This window comes from Callospermophilus lateralis, chromosome 7 (genome assembly GCF_048772815.1).
Source record: "Callospermophilus lateralis isolate mCalLat2 chromosome 7, mCalLat2.hap1, whole genome shotgun sequence".
Taxonomy (NCBI): domain Eukaryota; kingdom Metazoa; phylum Chordata; class Mammalia; order Rodentia; family Sciuridae; genus Callospermophilus; species Callospermophilus lateralis.
In genome coordinates, this window is record NC_135311.1 from 124,521,684 (window position 1) to 124,546,193 (window position 24,510).

General features: G+C 38.2%; 1 protein-coding gene across 1 annotated transcript in view; it reads right to left on the reverse strand.

The window, feature by feature from the left end:
- Window positions 1-18,685, reverse strand: part of Stx12 (syntaxin 12) — a 39,669-nt gene extending 20,984 nt beyond the window's left edge. Inside the window, exons 1-3 of the mRNA XM_076860948.2 lie at window positions 18,449-18,685; window positions 5,480-5,549; window positions 2,856-2,955 (exon numbers count right to left, since the gene is read on the reverse strand). Of these exons, the coding sequence (XP_076717063.1) occupies window positions 2,856-2,955; window positions 5,480-5,549; window positions 18,449-18,566 (288 nt within the window). The 5' untranslated portion in view covers window positions 18,567-18,685. The remainder of the gene's footprint in view (window positions 1-2,855; window positions 2,956-5,479; window positions 5,550-18,448) is intronic.
- Between the last annotated feature and the right edge of the window lie 5,825 nt (window positions 18,686-24,510).

The following is a 24,510-nucleotide window of genomic DNA, read 5'->3' on the forward strand; positions in this document are numbered from 1 at the left end:
TTTTTCGTTAGGACAAATCTGTATGAGTGGGAATATTAGGTTAAAAGGCACAAACTTTTTTAATATATATTTTTTAGTTGTTGATGGACCTTTATTTTATTCATTTATTTTTATGTGGTGCTGAGAATTGAACCCAGTGCCTCACACAAGCTAGGCAAACACTCTACCACTGAGCCACAACCCAGCCCTATTTGAAGAGTCTGAATGAGGAATTCCATATAATATACCACATTGAATTTTAAAAATGTATATATTTTTAGTTGTAGATGGGCACAATACCTTTATTTTATTTATTTATATGTGGTGCTGAGGATGGAACTCAGTTACCCACACATGCCAGGCAGGCACTTCTCCACTGAGCTACAACCCCAGCCCAATACCCCACTAAATTTTTTATGCAGGTAGTATATTTCAAGAGGAGATGTGAGAACAGAACTGGCAATATGGGCCAAGTATGGAAGGCTAAAGGGCTAGGGTTGGAAAAATATTTGGGAGTCGTTGATCCTAAAGGTTACAGGGAGGTCATAAACATAAATAAGACTCCTGAGGGAGAAAGTATTGAGTGAAAAACTAGAGGGTCAATGGCAGAGCCTTGGGGCATGACTACTTCTAGGACGATATATTATCAAGGAAAGAGACTGAAAGTCAACCAGAGTTGGGGGAAAGAATGAAAGAGAATCGTGGAAAAAAAAGAAAGTTCAGTGGCAAAACAAAACAAAACAAAAGGACCAAAGAAAACAAGAGACGAAAAGTGAATAAAAACTCAAAAGAGGCCACTGGATTTGTCCAGTTGGCAACTAGAAGACCACTGATAAAAGTATATAGTTATCCCCATACCTATAGAATGTATGGGGAAACTGAAAATAGAATGTCTGTTTTATGCCCAGGGTATCAGTGAAAAGATGGGCAATAGGGCTAAGATTAAATAAGGCAAGAGCAGAAAAGCAAAAAGGTAATCATCACAATAAGAGAAAGAGAATCAAGGAGTTATATTTCATCAGAGAGAATATGTTTGTAGATCTATTTCATGTTCTTAATAATCCAAGCTAATGGAAGTAAACAATAGCATGCATAATCCAAAAATAACTTCTGTTTGGTTTTTGAATACATTAGATGATTCTGGGGGTAGCAGATTTAGCTTTCTATTTATATTTTGCTTAGACTTTACTATTTAAACCTTAAGTACATGCAATACTCTGTCTGCATCAAATCCTTAGACTCCTTTATTATTGCATGAAAGCTATCTACAAATGTATATTCCCTAAGTGCATAGCTGGGAGGAAGAAACAGATAATTTGGGAACAAGCTGGAGATATTTTGGATGGTAAGGGGGCACTGTCCCATAACAGAAACGTCAACATGAGTAACAACTAAAACAACTCATATATGGATAATCTTACTGTTTATCAAAAGTATTTTGTAGCAGGAAGACAAAGCTTCTAGTCTTGAATCCTCTTTTGTGCAAAGAGCTCCAAAACTCTGGACTGAACATTGCTACATTAAACAGCTTGCCAGGTTAAACTGGTGCTTTTCAAGTTTTTGGAGACCCACAGTATGAATTTGACCTCATGACCCAGTACTGTTCACACATATATGTATCAAACTAAAGTTTTATATAATGATATTTACTCTTTTTACACAGTACGAACTTTGATATTTCTACTCTAGTTTGGTTTTTGAAAATGCGATTGGCATTTTCAACAACACACTTAACAGTTTTATTTGCTGTTGTTATCAACAGCAAGTCACAGTTCTTTTTTGTGTATATGGTGCCAGGGATTGATCCCAGGGCCTTGTACATGAGAGGCAAGCACTCTACCATCTGAGCTATATCCCCAGACCCACAAGTCACCGTTTTATTTGTTGTTATCTTTCAGTACTGGGGATTGAACCCAAGAGCACTCTACAACTGAGCTACATTCCCAGCCTCTTTTATTCTGGGACAGGATATCAATAAGTTTCCCAGGCTGGCTTTGAACTTGTGATCCTCCTGCCTCAACCCCCTGAGTTGCTAGGATTACAGGTGTGGACCATAGCCCAGCAAGCCACAAATTTAAAAACAACCCAGGATAGGGAAGTTGAAGGCTTTGTCTTCAGAGCTATCTGAGATAGGATATCATAATTTTTAAAGTTCAATAATAAAAAGTCATATAAGTCAAGTGCCCCATGGAATAGAAGCTAAAACAAAATAGAATCACAATAGGCTAAGGCAGATGGAGAAGTTTTTCCCTTAAGGTAGACCATGGATAAGAGATAAAAGAGTTAAACCATGATGAAGGAGGGGACACATCTGGCTTCCAGGATGAAAGAAGACATTTAGGGAACAATGAATCCAAGTAAAAAGATATGTCAAAGGACATTTAAATTCATTTAAAGAATTAAATGTCCTTTGAGTAAAATGACTTAGGAAAAAAAAATCTTCCCTGAATATTTCCTTAACCTGGGACCTATGAATAACCCTTGATGGGACACAAAATATGAAAGAAAAATGTTCAATGGAAATTTGTAGATAGTGGATCCCATACAAACTAGGTCTAAGCCTGCCAACATGTGGCTGCTAGCCAAATCCTAAAGAGATGCAAACACTGAAATTCTAATTCAGCAAAATCCATTTTATTAACATATTAATAATAGCACTACCCCATATTGAATACCTACTGAATGTCAAGCACTTTGCTACATCTGGTGCGTACGTTCTAATGCCACAATAGTCACATACCCCACTTTACATATAAGGAAACTAAGGTTCAGAGAAAGTCTATCTAGCATCAAAGACCAATTTTTGTTCCACCACACTGCCTTTCTACTAAAACAAAGTGCTTTCTTAGTAATAAAGCAAAACAGAAAATACCAACCTGTTCTGAAGTAGATAAGGGAAGGGGTAAGGACCCTAATTCCTTCAGCAATTCATTTGTTTCCTTGGCAAGCTGATTTGTGGAGTGCTGCAACTGCTGCCTAAGAGAAAAAAGATATATTTCAAGATGCTGTCACTTCTTGAGAGCTATCATACTGAGTATTACTTTGTTCTCAGAATGTCTCACAACGCAGGGAATGAAGGACTATTTGAAGAAAACGGGCACCTCAACGCCCATGTTCACAAAAAAAATGTCATTGCTATTACCCAGGCAAACCCACTTCAAGACATCTTCACATTATTGAAGCATTCACATTAAGCAAAAAGAACCTGCCTCAAGACACCTGCTGAAGGAAGCACAATCAGGAATTTTAACTCTTTGGGGAGAAAAGCACATCAGCAATTCTGATAGAAACAAGAGAAAGAGTAATTACTGCCCACACCTAAATCTCTTGGTTTTAACACCCTGAACTTCCTCATAAAATTCTCATATTGAATTACCCAGGAGTTCTGCATGGTCAGTATCTGTCACAGTCCACCGACTAGAGTCCAGGTATAGGTGGTTGAATGAGATATGCATTAAAAGCATAGCTTTGCACCTACCCTAGGGAACAACCTTCAAAGATCTATTCTCTCATTCTTGCTTAAAGGCTGATTCTTTTTCAGATTTATCTTCGGATGCCTTCCTGCTCTTTATGCTTGACTTTATTTCTCCCTTCAAAACAAAGAAGCCCTGTACTATTTAAAAATATATAAGTAAGGGGTTAGGAGCATAACCCAGTGGTATATATGAAGCTGGGGGAAGGATACTGGCCAAATTATATTATTATATTGTGTGCATGATATGTAAAAACAAATCCCACCATTATGTACAACTATAATGCACCAATAAAAGAAGGTGGGGGTTGGGGGAAGCTGGGTGGTGGACGTGGTGGACATGCCTATAGTCCCAGCTACTCAAGAGGCTGAGGCAGTAGGATCACAAGCCTGGGAGTTCTAGGCCAGCCTGGGCAACATAGTGAACCCTGTCTCAAAAAACAACCCCCCAAAAATAAAAGGAGTAGGAAGAAAGGACATTAAAGAGGCAAAAATATATATTAAGTGAGATTCGAAAGTAGTGGATAAATTAAAAAAAGTTCCTTTGATTTGTGGTTTCCTCTACTATCTGGTCATTTCTGCAAAGGTTTTAGGGAGGACAGAGAAAGCACATGCTATGGCCTGAATGTATGCGCCCCCCAAACTCATATGTTGAAATCCTAACCCTGCAAGGTGATAATATTAGGAAATCGTACTGGGAGGTGATTAGATCATGAAAGTGGCTTAGTCATGAAAGGTTAGTCCCTTAAAAAAGAGGCCCTAGAGAACTGCTTTGCCTCTTTCACTAAGTGAAAATACAAGTGAGAAGGCATCACCTGAAAAGGCAGTCCCCCCCGACAGACACTGTATCTGCCACGTCTGGATCTTGAACTTCCCAGTCTCCAGAACTATGAGAAATAAATTTCTGTTGTTTATAAACTAACTGGTTTATAGTGTTTTGTTATAGCAGCCTGAATGGACTAAGACAGCATACTACTATTAATGTTTTTTTCACTGCAAATGGGTCTCCAGGATTAAAAAACACAGGAATGAAAAACAAAAGAGAGTCAAACAGGAGTGAGAACATCCCAGACAGCACTAAGATACAGAGATTTCATCTCTCCCTGGAAAAAGCTCATAGTAATAATAGTCATGTTCACTTCAGAATGTTTAGGACAGGAAACAGGAATACTGCTTAATATATTTTAAAGATAAAGAACTAAACTCTAAAAGCAGGAATGGATGGGCTGGGGGTGTAGCTCAGTGGCAGAGCATCAGCCTCACACGTGTGGGGCACTGGGTTCAATCCTCAGCACCACATAAAAATAAATAAATATATTGTTCATCCACAATTAAAAAAATATTTTAGGGGCTGGGGATGTAGCTCAAGCGGTAGCGCGCTCGCCTGGCATGCGTGCGGCCCGGGTTCCATCCTCAGCACCACATACAAACAAAGATGTTGTGTCTGCCGAAAACTAAAATATATATATATAAAAAAAAATTCTTCTCTCTCTCTCTTTAAAAAAAATAAAATAAAATAAAATAAAAATATTTTTAAAATAAATAAATAAAAGCCGGAATGGAGTCAAAAAGAATATGATTAAAAAAAGAAGATCAGAAGTTCCACTATTCTCTCCTTCAAGCTCCCCTTGGGTCATTCTGAATAAATTTTTCTAATATCATATATAGTTGAAAATCCAACTAGACTAGAACATTAGGAGTACTGTGCCAGCAAAGTGGCTCATTAGGCAGAGTTGGGAGCAGAATACAGTTTAAGAGAGAGATAGGAGTTCCCGTCTCTATGTGCCTAAATTGTCCTATTATACTGACCAAAGGAAGAAAGTAAGTAGTTCAAGGCCTTTGAGAAGCAGTGGAAATCTGGATTCATTAATATACTTTGTTGCCCCTTTCTAAATCCAGCTATTACCTCCTGATCCATTGCTTCTCATTCTGACTTCACAGACCTGAAACCTAAGCTGCCACGCAGCAAAGACACTAATGTCCTCAAAGTGCCCTCACAAATCACAACCTTGTTAGGAAGCTACTCACAGATTTTCCTGTAGCTTGCTTGAGTCCTGCTTAGTTCCTAGTTGGCTCATCAAATTCTTTATCTGAGCAGCTGGGGAAAGGGAGGGAAAAAGATTTACTTAAAAGAAAAATACATTCATCATGAGCACCCTACTTCTCAGATCAAGATTATGATCAAAACCTTACCATATACATTCCTCCAAAAACCAATTACCTTTTACCTATAGAGTAAATATGTCACTAAGCAGTATGTGGTGGCTTTATTTATCATCCTCAAAGAAATAAGTAATTTTTCCAGATATCCCATGACATTGATTAAAAATTTAATCACCTTTAGGAGTGAGGAGGAAGCTCAGTGATAGAGCAGGTGCTAAACATACCCAAAGCCCCTGCTTTGCATCCCTAGTACTAGGCAAACAAACAACAACAAAACCCACACACAAAATCTTTTGAAGGGTCTTAATAACCAAATATCAATCCCCAACAATAAAACATTAAATCCAACCAGGTACAGTGGTGCATACCTATAATCTCAGTTACTCCAGAGGCTGGGGCAGAGAAACCACAAATTCAAGCCCAGCCTGAGCAATTTAGCTAACCCCTATATTAAAATTAAGGAGGGGAGGAAAGGGTGGGGAGGTAGGATGATTAGAGCTCAGTGATAGAAAAACCAACACTTGCCTAACATTTATGAGGCCCTGGGTTCAACTCCCAGTAGAGGGAAAAAAAAAAATAAAGCCACTAATATATACAAATTTTTCTATAGCCAACATTTTGGAAAGATGGTGTACACATTTATTATTATTAATAGGTTACTAATGATTGAGCACTTCAATGTGTTTTGTATGCATTATCTTATTAATTTTCACAGATAGTCTGAAGTAGGTATACTTTCATTTTGTGGACAGGAAAATATATTTAGAGGGGTTAAGTATTTTATATAAGCATACATAATCAGTTGCAGGGCAAAACTTCAACCATAGGCATATGGAGTATTCTTTCAACTATACTATCTATGCCATGACATGGTCAATCATATGCTTTTGTTCAATCCTTTTTACTTTTTCCTAGATGTTCTGCTAAGATTTAGAATGGTCATGTTTGAATCCTGGACATCTAACCCCTTATCCTAGACCAGGAAAGTAGAGGTCCAGGGAACTGACCATTTATAAATAAGAAGGAATACTCTTAATTCCAGTCTGCCTAGGAATGTGACCACCCCTGTCTATCACTGATCTCTGCAACAGGAATACAGTCCATGATTTCTTGTGTGTCTTGCTTTCCATTTTCTTTGTCTGATTGCTGAGGATGGTGGAGGAAATTTATTTATTCAGAGAGGATGTTAGTTGTATGATTAGCTTTTTTTAAAATTTTTTTTATCACTGGGGATTGAACCAGGGCCTTGCATGGTGGGCAAGTGCTGTACCATGAGTTATATCTTCAGTACCCCCCAACACACACCCAACAGTGCTTTTTTTTTTTTTTTTTTTTTTTTAATCTGAGATAGGGTGTCACTAAGTTGCCCATGCTGGACTCAAACTCATAATCCTTCTGCCTCAGCCTCCACAGAAGCTGGGACTACAGGGTGGGTAGTAGCACTTGCCTGTTTTTTTTTTTGTTGTTGTTGTTGTTATTGTCCTGGGGATTGAACCTAGGGGCACTGCACCACTGATCCACATCCCTAGCCTTATTATTTATTTTTTTTCTTTTTTTGAGACAGGATCTCACTAAGTTGTTTAGAACCTTGCTAAGTTGTTGAGGCTGGCTTTGAAGGTTCGATCCTCCTGTCTCAGCCTCTCACTGTGCCCTGCTTGCCTTTTTGTCGTTTTAGATACATGACAGCAGAGTGCTACCTGCTTTTTAAGAGCATTCATTGTCTTCTATTACAAGTAGATGAAGAACAAAACAGATTAATCAAGTACTCTTTGCTCAGGAACATATTTATCTTTAAGTTTCAACAGAACTTCAAGAGATAACAAAATAGCTATAAAGCTCCTTTATGGGTGTTTCTCCTATCCTTTCTAGATTAATGTCAAAGTTTTGCTTGTGCAATACCAGACTGCTAAATAATAGACTTAGAAGAAGAAAATGAGAAAAACAATGTGTATTGTATAATCTCTGAAGGTTATAGGGATAAGGTATGTACAAATCTTCCATGTCCAAAAAGAAAAAATGCTCTTATTAGAATTTTGAAGTTTAAGAATAATTGTTCCTTGGGGCTGGGGATGTGGCTCAAGCGGTAACGCGGTCGCCTGGCCTGTGCAGGACACTGGGTTCGATCCTCACCACCATATAAAAATAAAATAAAGATGTTGTGTCCACAGAAAACTGAAAAACAAACATTAAAAAATTCTCTCTCTCTCTAAAAAAAAAAAAAAGAATAATTGTTCCAAATTCACTTTATGTTAATGGTGCTCTTTTTTTAATATATATTTTTTTTTAGTTTTCAGTGGACACAACATCTTTATTTTATTTTTAAGTGGTGCTGAGGATCGAATCTAGGGCCCCGCGCATGCCAGGCAAGCGCCTACCGCTTGAGCCACATCCCCAGCCCCAATGGTGCTATTTAAAATACAAAATGTTGGGGTCATAGTTATAATCTTGTTCCTAATTAACAAAGCAACAACAACAACAACAACAACAACAAAAAACCCTAAAGTTTATTAAGTGCCAGTACCTTTACAATAGCACTGACATGTGCTGAGAGCCATGGCTGAGTCTGTATGGCCCCTGGCATGGCAGTGGCAGTGGACTGGGCCGTGGCAAAATGCCAGGGGCCATATAGACTCGGCCATGGCTCTCAGCAGACATGTTAATCAGTCCATAAGTCTGATAAGCAATGATTAAACAAAAATCTTCTAATTCTTTGCTGAGTGACCACACTAGTGAACAGAAATGGAATAATCCAGTCCTTAGTTGTATGTACAAGTTATTTCTCCCTAGCCAAAATCATTACATCATGGGTATTGCAAAGCAAAAATTTCCAGAGTGAAGAATATACAGGTTTGTAGCACTTCAGATAATGATTTTCTTATTTTGATACCATGTTTTCCTAGCAAAAGTATACTTTCAACTTAGTGAGACCCTGTCTCAAAATAAAAAATAAGGCTGGGGGTGTGGCTCCGTGGTTAAGTACCCCTGGGTTCAATCCCCTGTACAAAAAAAATATATATATATATCCAATTTCATAATGGAACATACAACTCATTTGATTAAAAAAATTGCCTTTTGACAAAACTTCCCTAAAATATAACTGTTCCATTAAATGGAGTTACTTATAGATGTTCCATAGGAAAATGTAAGCACAATTCCAATTACTTCATTCTGCTAAGACAGCATGAAATATAAATAACCATTTTTCTTCATCACTTTCATGTAGATTTCTTCTTCCCTAAGTTTAATGGGAACAAGGATACCACATTAAAGCTATTAATTTGAAAGCCACAAAAATAATTTATTATTAGGCATTAGCATTTACTGACCATTTACTTTGTACCAGATACTGGGCTAGGTACTTGATAAATATTATCTTATTTGACCCCAACAATGCTTTAAGTAAGCATCAGTATCCCAATGTTGCATATGGATGGTCACAATGAGGCTCATGAGACTTACAGAACTCATTTGTTCATATACAGTAAGTACTCTACTCTGTATACACTTGCCTTCAAGAAGCTTACATTCTCAAAAATAGGTAATAAATACACATCAGCTGGTGGTGAGTGCTACACAGAAATATAAACTCAGGTGAAGGCTGGAATAACAGAGGGAGGCAAAGAGTACTAGTTTATATATGGTGGTCAGAGAAACCTTTCTGATAAGGTAACACCTAGCAGAGATCTAAAGGAAATGTAGGATCATGCCACAGCTATCTGGGGGAAAAGCATTTCAGACAAACAGAGTAATCAGTACAAAGTTCCCAATGCAAGAGAGCATGGTATAGGAATAGCTAGAGAGCCAGGGTGGCTAGAGCAGAATGAGAAAGAGAGAGAAAAGAAGTGCTCAAAGAGAAAATGGGGAGTCAGATTTTATAGGTCTTTGTTAACAATTATAAGGACTTGAAATTTTAATTAAATGGCAAGCAACTGATAGGTTTTGAGCAGTGTCATAAAAACCAGAATTCAAACTCAAGGCTAATTCCAGTGGCTACATTCTTTATGTCATACTATGTTCTTTCAAAGGGCTGACTCTTAAAGGAAACAGAATGTAGTCACACAAGGCAGGCTTGGACTTCCCAGTGTTCCATTTCACCCCACCCTTCTTATCTTATACCACCCTAATTTAATAGCTCTCTGCTCAACATCAGACAGGACGTCCTTGCTCTTACCTGTTGCCTTTCCCAACTCCCTCCTACCTAATGGCAATATTCCTCTGTACTCACCTGAGTCCAGCAGAGTGACAGGCACCTTGTACAATGTAAATAAAACAGGACGTCCTTACTCTTACCTGTTGCCTTTCCCAACTCCCTCCCACCTAATGGGAATATTCCTCTGTACTCACCAGAGTCCAGCAGAGTGACAGGCACCCAGGACAATGTAAATAATTACTAAGTAATTGAGTTAGCCTCCCCACTTTGACATTTTAGCAATCTCTCCAAGGCAGAAGATGTGAATTAAGGTATATTAGGAATAAAAAGATCTGAAACCTAAGCCAGACTTGAACATTAACTAAACGTACGGCACCAGGAAAGTCATTTCATTTTGCTGGGTCTCTTTTTCATCAATTGTAGATTATATTCAGTATTAACTCACATTTATTAAATACTTAGTATCTGTGGGGAGGGGTATTTTCTCTCATGAAATCTTTACAATTATGTGAGGACTAAGTGATCTCTAAATAGTCCCACACTATTCAATTCTAAATTCTATAATAAGGAAATAGCTTGGGCTAAGGATGTAGCCCAGAGGCAGGGTGCTTCCCTAGCATGTATGAGGTCCTGGGTTCAATCCTCAATACTAAAAAGGGGAGGGGGGAGTTATGCGACTAAATTTTTTTACCCTCCAAAAGCTTGGCTTTGACAACCCTATTAATGAGAAAATTCCTTTTCCGAGTATTTTAGTCAATGAAAAAAAGTTTAAATTTATATATTTAGATCAACATATTATAACATGTTGGATGAAATTGGGTATTTCCAATGAACTGCAACATAATCCTAGAAAACCAGATGACTAGGCCAAATGTAAAGGCAAGTCCTTTAGTTTTATGTAAGCAATTTTGTTATTTTTAAAACTAGGCCTCAATTTCTCCTATTACTGACCTCTCACTTTTAAAGTTATGTCCTCAATAAAACATTCAAGAGGATAAAGCAAATCAATTTATTGTACATTACAGCTAATGTCAACACTAATCTAAATTGAATACTCCTTTTGTGCTTTTTAGCAGATAACAGCAGAATCTGAATCTCCAAATGAACCTTAATCCAAATCAAAGTCTACTCATATTGAAAGTAACTACCATTTCAAAATTTCTCTTCATTCAATAAAATCTAATGCTGTACAGTATATTAAAAACAGAAAAACAGGGCTGGGGTTGTAGCTCAGTGGTAGAGTGCTCATCTCGCACGTGGAGGGCACTGGGTTCAATTTTTAGCACCACATAAAAATAAAATAAAGGTACTGTGTCCATTTACAATTAAAAAAAATTAAAAACAAACAAAGGAACAAAAAAAACAACCTCAGCTGGGTATGGTGGTACACACATGTAATCTTAGCTACCCAGGAGGCTGAGGCAGGAGGATCACAATTTTGAGACCCACCCTAGACAACTTATAAAGACTCTGTCTCAAAAAAGTGCCTTTGGATTCAATCCCTAAAACTGGGGGGTTGGGGGATCAATGGGGGAAAAAAAAAAAAAACATTACTTACACTAAAACAAAAAACAAAACATTACTTACACCAAGAGAAAATGATAGCCAACAGCCCATTGGGTGATTATGACAATGAAGGCATCCCAGTGTTTTACTCTGAAAATTAGGCTTACATTCTATTTCTATATAGCCACAATAAAAAATACCAAACTTCTGAAAAAGAACCACTGTACTACAATAGTAAAGCTCTAAACTAAGTTGAAAATATCAAAGATATAATCTTCCATTTCACATACCAGTGACAGAATATGCAGTGGTTAAGAGCACAGGCTCCAAATTAAGACTGCCTATGTTTGATTCCTGGTTCCACCACTTCCTAGCTGAGTGATCTTTTTTTTTTTTTTTAACTTTAATATTTATTTATTTATTTTTAGTTTTTTCCGCGGACACAACATCTTTGTGTTTGTATGTGGTGCTGAGGATCGAACCTGGGCCACACGCATGCCAGGGGAGCGCACTACCGCTTGAGCCACATCCCCAGCCCACTGAGTGATCTTGAGCAAAAGGGAACTTGCCTCTGTGTCTATTTCCTCACCTAAGAAATGGGAATAACAAGAGAACCTTCACATGGTTGTTGTGAGGATGAAATGAGATAATATGAGGCTAAATATAGAACAATGCCTGGCATATAAAAGCTCAATCAAGGATAGCTATTATTATCAAACTCAAGACCAAAAAAAAAATGTACTCAGCAATGATAAAATCAATTAAGTATACACTGAACACAAACTACTGATCCACTGCTGTGTCAGGCACCACAGCTAAAGAGAAATGTATAATGCATGATCTAACTCACAAAACTAATAGTGATTGCTCCAGTTGCAGAAACAAGGTCAAAAATTGAAGAACACAGGGGCTGGGATTGTGGCTCAGTGGTAGAGCGCTTGCCTAGCATGTGTGAGGCACTGGGTTCAATCCTCAATACCATATTAAAAAAAAAAAATAAATGTATTGTGTTCACCTACAACTAAAAAATAAATGTTAAAAAAAAAGACAGAATATAAGTAAATGCTAAACTATAAAAGAAAATTGCTTGCACATTCACAGAAAAAAAAAAAAAAAAAAAACCTAAATCGGTAGTTAACATTTCTTAAGCACTTACTACATAGTGGCACTTTTTTTTTTTTTATTGGTTGTTCAAAATCTTACAAAGCTCTTGACATATCATATTTCATACATTAGCTTCAAGTGAGTTATGAACTCCCATTTTTACCCCAAATACAGATTGCAGAATCACATCGGTTACACATCCACATTTTTACCTAATGCCATACTAGTAACTGTTGTATTCTGCTACCTTTCCTATCCTCTATTATCCCCCCTCCCCTCCCCTCCCATCTTCTCTCTCTATCCCATCTACTGTAATTCATTTCTCTCCTTGTTTATTTTCCCATTCCCCTCACAACCTCTTATATGTAATTTTGTAAAATCAATGAGGGTCTCCCTCCATTTCCATGCAATTCCCCTTTTCTCTCCCTTTCCCTCCCACCTCATGTCTCTGTTTAATGTTAATCTTTTCTTCCTGCTCTTCCTCCCTGCTCTATTCTTAGTTGCTCTCATTATATCAAAGAAGACATTTGGTATTTGTTTTTTAGGGACTGGCTAGCTTCACTAAGCATAATCTGCTCTAGTGCCATCCATTTCCCTGTGAATTCCATGATTTTGTCATTTTTTAGTGCTGCGTAATACTCCATGGTGTATAGATGCCACATTTTTTTAATCTTTATTTTATGTGGTGCTGAGGATTGAACCCAGGGCCTCATATGTGCGAGGCAAGTGCTCTCCAACTGAGCTAAAACCGCAGCCCATAGGCACTGGTTTTTTTTTTTTTTTTTTTTTTAAAGAGAGAGGGAGAGAGAATTTTTTTTAAATATTTATTTTTTAGTTATCGGTGGACACAACATCTTTGTATGTGGTGCTGAGGCTCGAACCCGGGCTGCACGCATGCCAGGTACCGCTTGAGCCACATCCCCAGCCCCAGGCACTGTTTTAATGCTTTACATAATTCTCTCATTTGGTCCTCAAAAACTGTATAAAGTAGGTATTATTAGCTCCAGTTTATAGATGAGAAACCTTAATAAAAGAAGTGAATCAACGTGTTTATACAGCTAGTAAGAAGCATATGAACAACTCAAGTCCAAGGCAGTATAACCCTGGGCTTACCTAACTACTATAGTGGGGAGAGGGGACTCAAAAAAAAATTAACAGTATAGGGCTGGGGTTATAGCTCAGCGGTAGAGCACTTGCCTGGCATGGGGGAGGCTCTGGGTTCGATCCTCAGCACCACATAAAAATAAGTAAATAAAATAAAGGCATTGTGTCCAACTACAACTAAAAAATAAATACTTTAAAAAAATTAACAGTATAAAGAAAGAGGGGCTCATTTACAGATATGCCGATGATCTTTCTGACCTCACTTTATCTTTGAAAAGCAATGGGAGGCTTAATTATAAGGAGCAGGATTTAAGTACAACTCAAACGATTTATATCATTAAATGGTCAGCAACACAGGGAGAACAAAGATATTAAAGAAAGGAGGAATGAAATGAGCAAAAACTTGGAGAAAAAAAATTCAGGGGCTGTGGCTCAGAGTAGAGTGCTCGCCTAGCGCGAGCATGGAGCTGAGTTCAATCCTCAGCACTATATAAAATAAATAAATGAATAAAATAAAGACATTGTGACCAACTACAACTAAAAATATATTTTTAAAAAAATTCAGGATGTTAAGAAAAATAGACTGCTTGTAGCATAGAGTGAAGAGGAGTAGAAAATATGGCTGATTTGGGTTGAGACCACAGAGAATGAAAACAAGATGGAATGTCAAGATCTAAGAAGTAGATAACAGAGAGCCACCAAGGTTCTTGAGGAAGTGAGGAGTACCATGAAGAGAAGATTTTAGACATACTGATAATAGCATCACCAGAATGAATCAGAACGGGCTGAGACTACAATCAGACACACCAAATATGCTTCTGGAGTACAAATGTTGACAATATGAAGACTTAAGAAGGCCATGAAATAAAAAGGGAGAAATAATATGAAAATAACTTTGAAAGAACCTACAGAATTTCATGAACTTTTAAATTTCATTTAAAAGTTCAATTATTTATCAGTAAACAAAATAGAACAATAATTAGAAATGCTGTCTGATTTCAGAGTTAACTTTGAGGCTACTGGGGTTTTTTCCCCCCTCATATCTGCCTCAACAACACCTGCCCTTCATTCCACAGTTAGCAGTCAAGTATTCTTCCTCTGTACCCCACACATACTGATAACAACTGTTTGTACCAGGCAGCCAACCTTAGCTGTACCTGTAACAACCCACGCAGTAGGCTACCCTATGTCAGGACGATGCGCTCAACAATTCCAAACCCACACAGTGGTTGAACAGTTTGGAAAAAATAGCTATTCTCTCAAATTTTCAATGGGTACAGGTCCTTGCAGGGCTGATGGGTATGTGTCTGCATACTTACATTTTTCATGAATTATGCTGGCCATGTCTGGAAGGTTTGGAAGATAGGCACCAGCCTTTCTGGGCATACCCAATGTCATCCAGCCAATTTAAATTCCCAGTCCCTCACCAGATAATCCCAAGGGAAGAATTTCGACTCAAACTGCCTAGGGTACTTGGGATATCATAGATACCACATAGTACAAGGGAAAAGAGGCAGGAAGAGTTCTGAAATAGTAGAAAAACCTCATTAATTCAAATCAATTAAATATAAGTTTTAAGCTTCAAGACCCTATGATCTGATCCCTGGCTACCTCTCTGGCCAATTTCCTATTTCACTCTCCTCTCTATCTGTAGTCCAGCCATACTAGCTTCCTTGCTATTCTTTGAACACACCGAAGCCTTTACCCTTGTCGTCCACCTGGAACGCCTTTCCCTACTACTCATAAAGCTCCTTTCCTCATTTCATTGGGATATGAACTCCTTTCCCTACTACTCATAAAGCTCCTTTCCTCATTTCATTGGGATATCTACTAACTAATGTACCATCTCCTGAGAGAGGCCTTCCTTGACCAACTTACCTAAAATAGCATACCCATCCTTCCTCTCCCTTCATTCTCTATTCTACCCTGCTTTATTTTTCTTCATAGCACTTACTATTACTTGATACTATTTATATGTGTAAGAGTATATATGTGTGTGTGTACATATATCTACACACATGATATCAAGGCAGTGAATTTATCACTTGTTCATTGCTCTATCCCCAAGACACAGCAGGGGCTTAGAGAAGATCTGTTGCTTCCAGCTACTCAGGAGACTTAAGGAAGAGGGTGGCCAGCCTGAGCAACTTAGTGAGACCCTGTCTGAAGATGTAGCTCAGTGGAAGAGAGCTTCCCTAGCATGTATAAAGGCCCTGGGTTCAATCCTCAGTACAATATATATATATGTGTGTGTGTGTGTGTGTGTGTGTGTGTGTGTGTACACACACACACAGTAAATATAGTTAAAATATTATATATTATATGTTGTATATTGAATGAGTGAATATCACATACTTGGGAATGTAATAAGTACTAGAAATATAAAGTTGAATGAGTCATGTCCCTGACTCAAAAGAGAGAACAATCTAGCAGAGGAGAGGGGCGTATCACAAGAAAATACAGCACCCCAACTTCAGGTATTCCCTTGCAGAGTGTCCTCTGGAGAACTGAAAAGCAAGTCACTTGTATACTTAAAGAGATAACTGCTATAGAACTGTAATAGTCTTTAGAAATTATAAAAAGGTAAATTGTTAGCGGGGCTCATGCCTGTGATCCCAGCATCTCAGGAGGCTGAGGCAGGAGGATCACAAGTTCCAGGCCAGGCTCAGAAATTAGGGAAGCCCTGATGAAACCTTGTGTCAATTTAAAAAATTAAGTATGGGGAAGTAGCTCAGTGGTTTTAAAACAAAAAACAAAAAACAAACCTTGATTCAACTCCCAATAACAAACAAACAAACAAACAAAAAAGGTAAACTGCTAGTCACCGGAGACTGACCTGGTTTCAAATTAAGGTAATGTCTTAATTTGAATTTCAATTAAATTTGAATTGTTGGTTGTGAAATTATTTAACCCTCTCAATTTGGTTCCTAATCCATAATACCAAAATAATGTTGGTAACTGTTTCACAGAATTGTTATAAAATTAAGTAAGATACTACCCAAAAAGCACCTTTCATACTGCCTAGCAAATAGAATGTACTTAAAAGGTAGCTATTTAATATTATCAATGGTTGATCAATAATCCCCCAAGCCCACAGCCAAATCAAAGCTAAATCTTACCCATTTTATAACCAAGGAAACCTCTATCTTTTCCTTCCTTTTCATTTTCATTGTCCCTAATTGATATCCCTGATTTCAGTCTCACTTCCAATTTAGTTTACACATTCCTAAAGAATTAAATCCAAGTCCCAAATGTCCTTTTTGTTTGTGCCCCAACTTACCTTTCCAATCTACTTTCCACTTCTTTCTGGAGTTCATCACTCTAGCTAAATTACTCTGCTTTTCTATATATACCTTATGCTTTTCCTACTGTCTGTTCATGTTATTGATTCCTGAAATATTATTCTTCTCTTTACCTTCAAAGGTTTAAATTCTTTCTACCATCCCCCAGACCTGGTTCAAAAGGTCTCTCTCTCTCTCTCTCTCTCTCTCTCTCTCTCTCTCTCTCTCTCTCTCTCTCTCTCCCCCCTGAATACCTACATGTTATTGTTATTTAAAACCTTTCTATAGCATCCTTATTTTGATTGTTAATGTTCTCAACAGATTCCCATAGCTTGATATTCAAAAACTACAGAATATTACACAAATAGACATTAAAAAAAGATTTAGTCCAACAAAAAAATTTCAGCCTTGAACTAGAATTTTCTGAGCTAACCTGTATTACAGCTCCTTCACAAAAAGAAATTGGAACACAAAGTACTATACCTTCTAACCAGCAGTCATTTTTTTTTTAAGTTTCTGGACTTAACAGGCCACACATTCTTCCCATTTCCAAATCATCCAGTTCAATCCCTTCCCATCAGAAACTTTCCACCTCTCAAATTCTACAACGTACATGTAAATCTAAAATCAAAGTGGTAGATCATTCTTTAAAATATAGAAAATAATTGTAATTGAGGACCAACTAGTTCTATTAACAGAGTATAGCCAAGATCAAAAAGCACAATAATAAACAAGGTTGATGATCATTATTCTTTCCAAGTAAAGTTTCTGTGGCAGACCTCCTCTTTTTAAAGCTCTGAGATAATTTTCAAACACAAGAAATAGCCTATATATGACTCTTATGCTACAGTCTCACTCAAGATCTTAATGGTGAGGAGAGTATTTTTAAATAAGTGATGACATTCTTAATTCCATCAACAACCAAACCATTTCTTACTTGCTGTGTGGTTGTGGCTAAGTCCCTGAGCTTCTGTGTGTATCAAATTTGTTCAAAAGAGTAAATCTGCAGGGTTACTCTTTTCATCTATTTGAAACCCAAATACACAAATTCTTTATGACAAAAGAGAAAATAACATAAATTGAAAGAAATGTTTCCAGTGAATTCTCTTTATTAAAATAGAAGTCACCCACCACCCAACTACCAGTCATTGTGTCTGACTTCCAAATTCATTACAGGAAAGACTGTATATTGTCACCCAAACACATGCACTCTCCACTTCCCTTAATTGAAAGTTGCTGATTTCCGAGGAGCCAGTGGCTCATCCTAAAGCTTCAATCAGTAAACAATCCCTGATTCAAACAGGCCAAAGAGAAAAGCGAGGTGGGGGGGGGGGGGGGAATGACAGGAAAAACTTGGCTGACCACTGCGCCAAGTCAAGGCACTCATTGCCCTCGCGGTGGCACACACCCCACTTCCCAACCTCAGGCTGTTAGGTCTGTTGTGTTGATTCCAACACTGAGAGGGTAGAACTCCTGAAAAGAAACTAGAGCTTCATCTTGGGCTAGGGATCCTCGGGGGACTCGGGCCAGATAGACGCCGGGATGACAGTCCGCCGCCCCCAGAGGGGAAGCTCGAGACCATCTCAGATGTGACCTTAGTCGCGGCCCCAGCCGGGCTCCGGGTCGCGGCAACCTCACCCAGGCCTGTCCCCAGGACGCCCCCCGCCCCCAGCTGGGTCCCTGGCTCACTGGCTTGGCTGATCCGCTGGATGTTGCCGCTGCATGTCTGGATGATGCTGTTGAAGTCCCGGAGCTGGGGCCCCGAGGGCCCCGGGTTTCGGTACATGTCTAAGGGACCGTAGGACATGACGAGGAATTGAAACCAGCTCGCCTTGCACCGCGTTCCTACCGGAAGCAGCTACCAGAAGGTACCCGCAGTCTGAGAGGGAAACCGGGAAGAGAAAGGGCGGGGAAGGGGCTGAGGCTGCGTGCGCACTAGCCCCGCCCACACGCAGCGCGCACGCGTTCGCTCCGCCCCTCTTCGCAGTGCGCAAGCGCTGCTGGAACCAGCGCTAGAGTGCTCTAGGCGTGGCGATGTGGGGCGGAACGTTGACATCAGATAGTCGGGGCTCGGATTGGAGGAGCTTGTGTGGCGGTGTTATTTCTCGCCTGGGCGTAGTGACAGGAGGCATAAAATTGTACAAGATGATCTCAGCCCTTACATCCTATTCTGTTCTATTCTGAGAATTCAGGCCCAAATATGGGAGAATTAAACAACTTTGAGACAGATCCGTAACCAAACCGTAACCCGAAATTTTCCTCATTTTACTTTCATCCTTTACGACTTTGGTAGTATTTGCAGAGCACTTTTATGGTTCTCAAACCACTTTGATTTCTCCTGTCCTTCCCTCTTCTAATCTAAACAATAAAATAATAATTATATTTGTTGAGCACGTACTGTGTGTGAAAACTCACTGAGATTCACTTGTTGATAAGCACTTTCATAGCAAGGGACAATGTTCTGTCTGTATTTATCTTTAAAATAGATAATGGACAGTCGGTTTTTAAAATGTTGCCGTAAAGTAACTCCAAAAACTAAACATTATTTTCTTTTACAGGTGAAAAAATTAAAACCAGAGAGGTTGATCGCTTTATTGAAGTTTGACTCTAAAACCCAAACAAACATTAAACTGACTTGTTATCTCATTAATTCCCTAAAACTCATTCCCTTATTTCCAAATCCATTTTCTATCTAAATTTCTTCCAAATAGCCTGTTCATCTGTATCCAAAGCAAGGATTTCTTGAAGAATTGGACTCCTAAAATTTAAAAATTATTTCCTTACTTTGGAGTGTAAAAGCACAATGTTTCCATAGAAGACTGCATTTTGTGAACGTATGGTAAAAGGAAAATCACGGATAGGATTTTGCTTTGGGAGTATCCAGATGATGAGAAGTGAAGGGGAACTGGCGGTTTCCTGTGTTCTCCACCCAACCGCACTGGAGCCTGCTTTGTAATCTCTGAAAAATGCATGGAGGAAGCAGCTTGCTTGTGTGGGAGGGGCCCAAAATGTGTGAGTGAGTCCATGCTCAGCCTTACAGCTTTTTTTCCTTGGAGTGCATTTTTTTTTTCCTCCACAGAGAGGGACAGATGACATTTGGGGCTCTTGTTCTGTTATTAAAACCCTACTAATTCTATAGAGTCCATAGTTTTGTTTTTTTTTCAAATCCTATAGAAAATCATGTAAATTGTACTTTTTTTCCCCTGTAAAATAATCTTGAAATTTTTAAAATTTACATATGACGCTTCTTTTATGTGTGTGCTGGTGATTGAACTTAGGACCCCATGCATGCTAAGCAAGCACTATGCCACTGAGCTACAAGTGAAGTTCAGTAAAGGTATTTTTCTCCTGAGAATTGAAGATATAATTGTTGTTTTCTTTCTCCATATTAAAAAAAAAAAAAAGTGATTTCACATCTCTCATAGCAGTAAATCTGTGCTTTGCAAATGTGGATTTCAAAAAAATATTAATTAAATTAATACATTAATAATATGAATAATTTGACCATTTCTAGTAGGTACCAGATGGTGTGAACATATTTTGTATACATTATCAAAAGTTCCCAAGATAAAGTTCATCTGATAAAGACCACCTGTTGCCTGACAAAGTTAAGTTTATTAACTTACTGCTATAAACTGCACACTAGAGGAATCATGGGGGCATGTCACCAAACACAGGAAGAAGGAGAATTATTTTAGGATTTGGAAGAAAGATGGACTGGAGGTAAAATTTAAAAGCAGGAGAATTTTTTTGTTTGTCGGTTTCGGTCTTTGCAATACTGGGGGTCAAACCTGGGGCCTTAGGCATTCTAGGCAAGCACTATACCACCGAGCTATATCCCAAGGCCAGAAGCAGTGTTTTGGCAGCCTCAGAGCACACCAGGCTATGTGTAAAAGGATTATCATCAGGCCTGAGCTAGCAACAGGACTCGGGATCCTGTTTCCTTGGAAACTAAACATGAAGATAAATGTGGAAAGCTGTATTTGAAAGCCTCTCATCTGAAGTTCTGAACCTGGGTTAGAAATTGAGTCTACTACCAGGCACAGTAGACCTGTAATCCCAGGGACTTGGGAGGCTGAGGCAGAAGGATCACAAGTTTGAAACCAGTCTCAGCAACTCTAAGAGATTCTAAGTTATTTAAAGAGAACCTGTCTCAAAATAAAAAATGGGGGGATGGGGATAGGGATGTATCACAGTGGTTAAGCACCAAAAAAAAAAAAAAAAAAAAATTGAGGCTGCCTCTCTGCATCAAAGTAACCTCAGATTCTCCTAGTAAGAATAGAATATTCTGTTTTGTTTGTTTCTTTGGTTTTCGGTGTTGTTTTTGTTTGTGTGTGTATATGTGTGTGTGTGTATGTTTACCAAGGATTAAAACCAGGGGCTCTGAACCACCAGGCCACATCCCCAGCCCCTTTTTATTTTTTATTTTAAGACAAGGTCTTGCAGAGTTGCTTAGGGCTTAGCTAAATTGCTAAGGCTGGCTTTGAGCAATCCTCCTGCCTCAGCCTCCGGAGCCAATGCTATTACAGGCGTGCACTAATAGTATTCCGTTTTTACTAATATATCAAAGAGAAATTTTTTTCTGAAAATCTAAAATTTTAGAGAATAAGATCCTTCAGCACTAAGTCCTTTTGTCAATTAACAAAAATAGCTTTCCAGGGTTGAGGCTGTAGCTCAGTGGTAAAGTGCTTGTCTCCCATTTGTGAGGCACTGGGTTCAATCCTCAGCCCCACATAAAAATAAATAAAGATAATGTGGGTTCATCTACAACTAAATAAATATTTTTTTAAAAATAGCCTTCCCAGGTTTGCCTTCATCAAGGTGAGATTAGCTCCTTGGTACAGATAAGGAAACTAGAGATTATGGGTACTTGTCCAATGTCATATAGCTGTTAAGAGGCAGAGTCCAGCAGGCAAGGTGGCACAGGTCTGTAATCCCACAGGCATGGGAGGCTGAGACAGAAGGATCACAGGTTCAAAAGGGTCCCAGCAACTGCTAGGTGCTAAGCAACTCAGTGAGACCCTGTCTCTAAATAAAATATAAAATAGGGCTGGGGATATGATTCAGTGGTCGAGTGCCCCTGAGTTCAATCCCTGGTACGAAAAAAAAAAAAAGAGGCAGAATCCATATTCGTCTGTACCCTGTGGTCCTAAACTATATATTCAATAGATTTGCATACACATGTTCCAAAACCCAGGAATAGTTTATAGCAGCATCTTTAGGACTAAGCAGTATTTATCAATGCTTAATTTTTATTAAATTATAGCTGATATGCAACAGAATGTAGATATGAAGTGTTTAGTTCAATGAATTTTGACACCTGTGTACACTCATGTTAAGTACCAGTCAAATTAAGATAGAGAACATTTTCATCACCATCCAGAAAATGTCTTCAATTGATGCTCCTTTCTAGTCAATTATCCTCATCTCCAGACATTACTTTCTGATATTTTCTATCACTACCAATTACTTTTGCCTATTCTTGGGTTTTGTACCTTCTGTAGTTTGTAGTGTTTGGCCTATTTCAATTAATAGAATGTTCTTGAGATTTATACATAATGTTATATGTATAAAGTTTGGTGTTTTTTTATTGATGAGAAAAATCTCAGCATGTAAGTGTGCTACAGTTTAATTATCTATCCTTTTATTAATGGACATTTGGATTGCTTTCAGTTTGTGGCTATTATGAAAGAGTCCATAGAAACATTTATTTTTACTAAGTCCAGGCTAGAAACAACTAGAATGTCCATCAACAGTACGATGAATAAATTGTAGTATTATTGAGTATAAAAATAAATGCCCTAGTGCAGGTAAACAACCTGAGTGAACTTTCCCAAACAACATTTAGCTAAAGAAGGCAAAGTATAATCTGTCTCATTCCATTTTTTTTTTATTAATTTCAAAACTGGAAAAATGAAGCTGTTATTTAAAAACCAGAATAATACAGCCTGGCCTGGTAGCACACACCTGTAATTCCAGCTACTCCAGAAGTAGAGACAGGAGAACCACAAGTTCAAGGCCAACCTCTGCAGCTTAGCAAAAATCTCAAAACTTGGGAAAAAATAAAGAAGATAAATAAATAATAAGAAGGGCTGAGGATGTAGCTTAGTGGTAAAGCATCCTTGAGTTTAATCCCTAACACAAGGAAAAAGTCAGAAAAATACAGTTTTGAGGAAGAAGAGAGAGCGATTAGGAATGGGTACATAGGGTGAACCTATAGGATATATCTTTTTTTTAATATTTATTTTTTAGTTTTAGGTGAACACAATATCTTTATTTTACATTTATGTGGTTCTGAGGATTGAATCCCGTGCTTTATGCATGCTAGGCGAGCACTCTACCACTGAGCCACAATCCCAGCCCCTCTTTTTCCTTTTTCTTTCTTTTTTTTTGAGACTGTTTTCTTTGAGAGTTGGGGTTGTGATTCAGTGATGGAGCACTTGCCTAGCACATGTGAGGCACTGGGTTCGATTCTCAGCACCGCATATAAATAAATAAAATAAAGGTCCATTGACAACTAAAAAAAATTTTTTTAAAGAATGTTTTCTTTTTCTACATTTATCTTGTGCATTTATTTATGTGGTGCAGGGGAGCAAACCCAGTGTTTCACATGTGCTAGGCAAGTGCTCTACCACTGAGCTGCAACCCCAGCCCAGGATAATATTTCTTATTCAGGGTAGTGATTATACTGGTGTGAAAATTCATCAAGTCCTATATTTGTGATGTGTGCCCCCTTCTGTATGTGTGTAAAAAATTTCATATTTTAAAGATGAAGTGTCATTATCACCAATATGGTAAGCTTCTTGGAGAATGGTAGGGAAGGGTCAATGAGGAAATTAATTTAGGTTGCAAATAAGACTGCATAGAAATTAGTACTTATTGTACAATGCTTATAGTATGCAAAAAGGTCCAGTCACTTGGGAAAGCAGGTTGACAGCCTCTTTTTAAGCTCAATATACATTTACCAGACAACCCAGCAATCCCACTCCTAGTTATTTACCCAGGAAGAATGAAAACATGTGTCTCCAAAAAACCTGTATGCAAATGTTGAAGGTAGGTTTACTCATAATAATGCAAAACTAGAAACAGATTGAGTGTCCATCAGCTGCTGAATAAACAAGTTGTGGTACATTTGCATGGTGAAAACTATTCAACTATAAAAATAAACTATTAAAACATGCAATAAATTACTGTGGCATGCAACAATATGAACTACAAGCATATACTAAGTGAATGAAGTCAGATACAAAAGGCTACATACGGTATGATTCCATATATATAACATCCTGGGAAAGGAAAAGCTATAGGAATAGAAATTAGACTAACAGTTGCCAGGGACTGGAGTGAGAAGAAAATTGATTACCAAGGGGCACAAGGGAACAATTGGGGATGGCAGAATGTTCTATATTTTGATTGTGGTGATGATTATACAATCATCAAAAACTCAATTATCTGTTCCTAAAATGGATACATTTATATCCCAGGTTTGGTTTGGTTTTGTGGTGCTTGGATTGAACCCGGGGCCTCAGCATGGTTATGCAAGTGCTCTACCACTAAGCCACATTCCCAACCCCAGTATGCCGGTTTATATTAATAAACTAAAAAAAATAGCACTCTAGGAATCAGTACAATAAAGTGACATGCATGAGATGGGTAATATGGAGTTGTAAAAGAGGCATAAAACTTGTGTTGTGTGAATGTTCTGGTGGCCTAAAAGCAATCTTGGAATAAAATAACCTTGTAAAGCAAAA